The 3,620-nt window shown below is 48.1% G+C and overlaps 1 protein-coding gene across 1 annotated transcript in view; it reads right to left on the bottom strand.

Moving 5' to 3' along the window:
* Positions 1-794: 794 nt before the first annotated feature.
* tango6 (transport and golgi organization 6 homolog) overlaps positions 795-3,620 on the bottom strand; it is a gene marked incomplete at its 3' end in the record, with an annotated part of 16,450 nt that continues 13,624 nt past the window's right edge. Inside the window, exons 13-14 of the mRNA XM_083665649.1 lie at positions 2,493-2,558; positions 795-971 (exon numbers count right to left, since the gene is read on the bottom strand). Coding sequence (XP_083521775.1) covers positions 795-971; positions 2,493-2,558 — 243 coding nt within the window. The remainder of the gene's footprint in view (positions 972-2,492; positions 2,559-3,620) is intronic.

The following is a 3,620-nucleotide window of genomic DNA, read 5'->3' as shown; positions in this document are numbered from 1 at the left end:
TCATTAATAATCATCTGTACCAAAACAAACCAGTAGAGGTTGTTCCAGAGGCGGATGGAGAGGTTGATGGCTACAGTGGAAGGCCTTAAACTGCCATTGTGACAACAGACCCTTCTATTTCTGCCCCTGGTTACAATGATGTTATGACCCTGGGTGGGGGTCGGGGGTCGGGGGTCGGGGGTCGGGGGCTGGACTTTCAAACATGAACACGGTGTTTCTAATACATGCTGTAGAAACAAAAAAATCTACAAAAAAATCTCTATATATATATACAGTACCAGTCAAAAGTTTGGACATGCCTTGCCAAGAGCTGCAAAGCTGTCATCAAAGCAAAAGGTGGCTACTTTGAAGAATCTAAAATATAAAACATATTCTGGTTTGTTTAACACTTTTTTGTTTACTACATAATTCCATATGTGTTCCTTCAGAGTTTTGATGTCTTCAATATTAATCTACAATGTAGAAAATAATTTAAAAAAAATAAAGAAAAACCATTGAATGAGAAGGTGTGTCCAAACTTTTGATTGGTACTGTATATATATGGCTGATTGGCTGAATATATATATTATAAGTATTGGAAAGAGGTGAACCCAGTCTGAGAAAAGAAAACATTTAAAGAATTAAAGCTGAGAGTCTCTACTTGAACCTCACAGTCATTGGTTGATTTCAAATCCAAACTGTCACAGAGCTAAAAGAAGACCAAATGCTTCCTCTTTCCAGTCCTTATGGAAGCTCTGTCCATGTTGGTGTCGAGATAGTCACATGTAAGAATACAGTTTGTTGATGCTGGTGTCTCAGGGCAGGACAACGATCTTCTTCTCCAGTTTCTGTGGGGGGAAGATGAACTTCCTCATGACATCATCAAGCTGCTCCAAGGCCAGCTGGGCGTGGAGCACTGTGACGTCATCACTGTCCGACCGCACCACCCACTTCAGGGCCCGGTACAGATCCAACAGAACGTCGCTCAGGACCTGGAGGAGAGGAGAGCGGGATGGGGAGGAGAGAGAGAGAGAGAGGAGGGAAGAGGTATGTGAGAAGGAGGGAAAGAGAGAGAGAGAGAGAGAGACAGAGTGAGAGAAAGAGGAAGGATAAGAGAACAGAGAGAGAGAAAGGAGGGAAGAGAGAACGGAGAGAGAGAATGAGAGAGAGAGAGAGAGAGAGAGAGAGAGAGAGGAAGGATAAGAGAACAGAGAGAGAGAGAGGAGTGAGAGAATGAGAGAGAGAGAGAGAGAGAGAGAGAGAGAGAGAGAGAGAGAGAGAGAGAGGAAGGATAAGAGAACAGAGAGAGAGAGAGGAGTGAGAGAATGAGAGAGAGAGAGAGAGAGAGGAAGGATAAGAGAACAGAGAGAGAGAGAGGAGTGAGAGAATGAGAGAGAGAGAGAGAGAGAGAGAGAGAGAGAGAGAGAATGAGAGAGAGAGAGAGAGAGAGAGAGAGAGAGAGGAAGGATAAGAGAACAGAGAGAGAGAGAGGAGTGAGAGAATGAGAGAGAGAGAGAGAGAGAGAGAGAGAGAGAGGCAGAGAGAGAGAGAGAGAGAGAGAGAGAGAGAGAGAGAGAGAGGAGTGAGAGAATGAGAGAGAGAGAGAGAGAGAGAGAGAGAGAGAGACAGAAGAAGAGAGTGATTAGAGACCTGTGGAGACGTGTGGTAACAGAGTAATGATGTCATAATGAGGCTCTGTGGTGGAGCCACACATGTGAACCAGGTTGAACAGGGTTAGAGGTGTGTGTGTGTGTGTGTGTGTGTGTGTGTCCACAGCTGCTGTTTCCCCACTAACTCCAGGTTAGAGGCCACCTCACATCTCCTCTGCCTGAAAGTTCACATGAACTCTCATTGTCATTACCGCCACACCAGCAGCTGTCCCCTGCTACATAGGGGTCTTACACCTAATGACAGAGACTGGCTGACCTGGGAAACCATGACAGCCAGACAGACACACAGACAGACACACAGACACACAGACAGACACACACACAGACACACAGGTCTGTGTTGTCATCAGGACACATCCAGAGAACAACAGAACACAATGCTCTCAGTGACAGTCTCACCACCTCATCCCTCACCATTCCTAAATATGAGCGTTCCTGGCCCGTGACTGACCGGGAAGGTTCCGGAGCAGGGGCCATTCCTGGAACATCGTGGCATTGTTTGGGTCGGAGAGAGAGAGAGGGGGGAAGCGACGGTGGTTGCTAACAACACGGCTAGCTAGCTGTGTGATCTCAGCTCCCAGCTATGCGGAGGTCCACCGATACAGAGACACAGGCCTCTACCACGGGGGAGGCTGGTGGAGGTAGAAATCGGAGGACGGGGCTCATTGTATCGCATGGAACACACCAAGCACTGAGACACACGTGCAGGGCCCTTTTTGAGCATTTTTTCTTCTTTTTTGACACTCGGTTTGGATTTGAAATCAAGCTGCATGACAGTGTAACCTGAGCAGGGAGCGTTTCCGTGGTAACTCGGTAGTTAAAGTGATATGTAGCGCGTCGTACCCACGACCCAGATAGGACGTTGCTGCCACACTTCCTTCCTGTTCCTGTGTGAGAACCGCCAGCGGTCTGTTACCACAGATACGACCACAGGGAAAATCTGACAAGATTACAGGACTGTGGTCTCAAACAACAGGCCCTCACACACACACACACAATCCCTGTCTCCAACAACAAGTCCCCTCTCTCACACACACACACACACACACACACACACACTGTCTCCAACAACAAGCCCCCTCTCTCTCTCTCTCTCACACACACACACACACACACACACACACACACACACACACACACACACACACAGTATCCAAGAAGAGGTCCTCACACACACACACACACACACACACACACACACACACACACACTGTCTCAAACAACATACACACACACACCTAATGATGAATGACAGATCAAAGGAGGAATCCCTGTGGCTCTTCCCATGAGCCTTTTCTCCAGTGTTGTATGTATGCAGACACACCCTGAGGTGATGAAGGTTCTCTCTCTCACACACACACACACACACACACACACACACACACACACACAGGTGATGAAGGTTCTCTCTCTCACACACACACACACACACACACACACACACACACACACACACACACACACACACACACACACACACACTTAGGCGATGAAGGTTCTCTCTCTCTCACTCACACACACACACACACACAAAGGTGATGAAGGTTCTCTCTCTCACTCACACTCTCACACACACACACACACACACACACACACACACACCTCTTAGGTGATGAAGGTTCTCTCTGACACACACCCCTCCCCACCACCCCCACCTCCCCACACCCCCACCTCCCCACCTCCCCACACCCCCCCCTCCACCTCCCCACCACCCCACCTCCCCACCTCCCCACCACCCCACCCCTGCATTTGAGTGACTCTCTAATAGGCAGCCTGTGTTGATCAAACACACACCACACACAACACACACACACACACACACACACATATGAAGAACACACACACACACACACACACCTATGAAGAACACTCACACACACATCAGACATACATCACAAGCACATTACTATTTCAGTAGGACTATAAATGTACTGTCTGGAGGAAGGCAAATATAGAGGACCAAATATTATA

Source organism: Argentina silus (genome assembly GCF_951799395.1).
Source record: "Argentina silus genome assembly, chromosome: 3".
In the NCBI taxonomy this organism is placed as follows: Eukaryota; Metazoa; Chordata; class Actinopteri; order Argentiniformes; family Argentinidae; genus Argentina; species Argentina silus.
This window is presented reverse-complemented; position numbering and strand designations above follow the sequence as displayed.